Source organism: Saprolegnia parasitica (assembly GCF_000151545.1).
Source record: "Saprolegnia parasitica CBS 223.65 unplaced genomic scaffold supercont2.641, whole genome shotgun sequence".
NCBI classification, from domain to species: domain Eukaryota; phylum Oomycota; class Saprolegniomycetes; order Saprolegniales; family Saprolegniaceae; genus Saprolegnia; species Saprolegnia parasitica.
Window position 1 is genome coordinate 3,254 of NW_012157035.1, and position 2,241 is coordinate 5,494.

The 2,241-nt window shown below is 52.6% G+C and overlaps 1 protein-coding gene across 1 annotated transcript; it reads left to right on the forward strand.

Annotated features, from left to right (window-relative positions):
* The first annotated feature begins 331 nt into the window (after window positions 1-331).
* Window positions 332-840, forward strand: SPRG_17382 (hypothetical protein). The gene has a single exon (XM_012356918.1). It carries the CDS (start codon window positions 342-344, stop codon window positions 786-788), a length of 447 nt encoding a protein of 148 aa, XP_012212308.1. The 5' UTR covers window positions 332-341; the 3' UTR covers window positions 789-840.
* The last annotated feature ends 1,401 nt before the right edge of the window (window positions 841-2,241 follow it).

A 2,241-nucleotide genomic window follows, 5' to 3' on the forward strand; every position in this document is an offset into this window, starting at 1 on the left:
GGTTCCAAGGTGGAAGTCGAGACTGAAGCGTTGCGGATCTCAGGCGACCACGTTGTGTCTCTAAAGTCGTCCCAATCAATACCTATGTCCAGCAGGTGCAATGCTCTTTTGTTTGACTAGATATATGCGAGTCCATAGTACTAGTACGGCGGTATCGATGTCATTTCCTGGTCGCAGCGGGATCCGTGTCGATGCGGAGGACAAATTTCGGACAATTGTAGCGTCAATTCTAGAAATGACGGTGATTTCTCGGGTTCGAGATTCAACCTGTGAGAATCGATACTATCGCGTTTCAAGAGGTCTGCCACGTTGCCTTTCCGAAGCCGCTCATTCTGCAATCCATGAGCCCGTGGCAAGTCTGGGAAGAAATGGCCGGTAACCTGAAGTGGGTCGTCTTGAGCATCCTCGTCGTCTTGACGCTCTTTGGCATGGTGTCGTCGTGGGGCGGCGGTGGCGGCGGTGGCGTCTCGGCCAAGGCCAGCCACATCCTCGTCAACACGGAGGCCGAGATCGACGACCTCTTCACGCAGCTCAGCGCGACGGCCGACGGCTCGCCCGAGCAGCTCAAGCTCTTTGCGGACCTCGCCAAGAAGCACAGCAAGTGCCCGAGCGGCGCGCGTGGTGGCGGCGCCCTTGGCTCGTTTGGCCGCGGTCAGATGGTCCCCGAGTTCGACCGCGTGGTGTTTGAGGACGACGTGGGCAAGATCCACAAGGTCAAGACGCAGTTTGGCTGGCACCTCGTCCTCACGACGGAGCGCACGGACCCCGCCGAGAAGAAGGACTTGTAAGCGCAACGTCATAAGATCGAAAGCGTCAATATACTGAACAGCGATCTCTGGATGCGAGCGTCGTTTCGGCGCAAATCAAAGCCGATGGTATCGCCGCACTGTCGTGTCTGCGCATATATACAAGCTACACAGTTCCCGATGGGCATGAGAAGCAGAAATGGTACGACGGTAGTCTATATGAAGCAGCCGTCGTATTGCGCACGTATGGTTTGCTGGGCGTTGACCTTTCTTGAGAGCAAATGCCCAGCGCAGCTCGGAAACGATTGTCGTCTTGCCGTTGGGGATGGCAGCCTTGCATCAGTGGTGGTGTCCCGCCACCCGGCGAGTTGCTCGATGGCACCGGCCACGATCCAGCTCGGCTTGACGTCGACTGGGTGGGGGGTCTCGAGGAAGCCGAAGCTCATGCGAGCAGTTGTTCCATCATAATGATGAAAATGGCCGCTATTCCATCCCAAAGCTCGGATTGGTCTACAATATCACCATGACCTGGGCCAAGACCAACACCAAGACCGAGAACGTGTGGTTTCCATCCCCATGACAGGCCAGATCTCAAGCTTAGTTGTACGAAATTGGAGATATGGCAAGCTCTATTGCAAGAAATAAAACATTTGGAGTGCTTTCACGACGACTAGAGACTCCAGAGCGACTCGACAGTGTATATTGGAGGTGTAGATGACAGGCAGAGCCATTTGGACGAGATCGATATTTGGCGCTTGCTGACTCGAGTGACTCGAGGGGCCCAGTTATGACGTCGACCGTTAGTGTCATTTTTGAGACGATAGGACGTCTTTTGATAGTCGATCTTCTCTTCTTCTCTTCTTCGCTTTTAACAGGTCCCGTGCGGGGTGAACTGGTAGGAACTTTTGAATGCGAAGCGTTGTTTCCCGGTATTTACGACGACGGCGCGCGCTTTCACATTCGCACCTAATCGGAGAGTTGCGTGAATTTCAGTCAAGTACGCCGTCGTACTTTATCGAAATTGTTATACTTTAATCGAGTATAAAGTCCGGCGATGTGACAGCACTTAACAGGAACTCCTAAATCGCACTTAACAGGACGCATTTGGCGCGATATGATTGGCTGAGACCAATAAAACTGCGTTTCATTGGTCAAAATGGCTTGATATATAGCCAATGGGTTGGCCAGAATGTACGAATTAATCCCCTGGGATGCTGGTACACCACGTAAACGTTCCTACCAGGATTAGGCGCGTTTGTTAAGGTCCCCACAATTTGTGCGGTAGTCGTCTTTTGAAGTGCAGCATCTAGTCTCGTATCACACGAGGCGAAGCGTGCTGCGTGTAGGCGGCATCACGACTGTAGTGTTATGCTCACTGTACATGCTGTAGCAATCTCGCCTCATTCCGTACCCATACGATGTTTTCGTGTTACTGCGTACTAGAGTTGTTGGTCTTAATACTTGTGAACAAACAACACGAGAGAGTTGCAAGAGC

What these genes read in the sequence shown, in the direction of transcription:
- SPRG_17382 (XM_012356918.1), top strand. Translation starts at nt 342, where the DNA reads ATGAGCCCGTGGCAAGTCTGGGAAGAAATGGCCGGTAACCTGAAGTGG.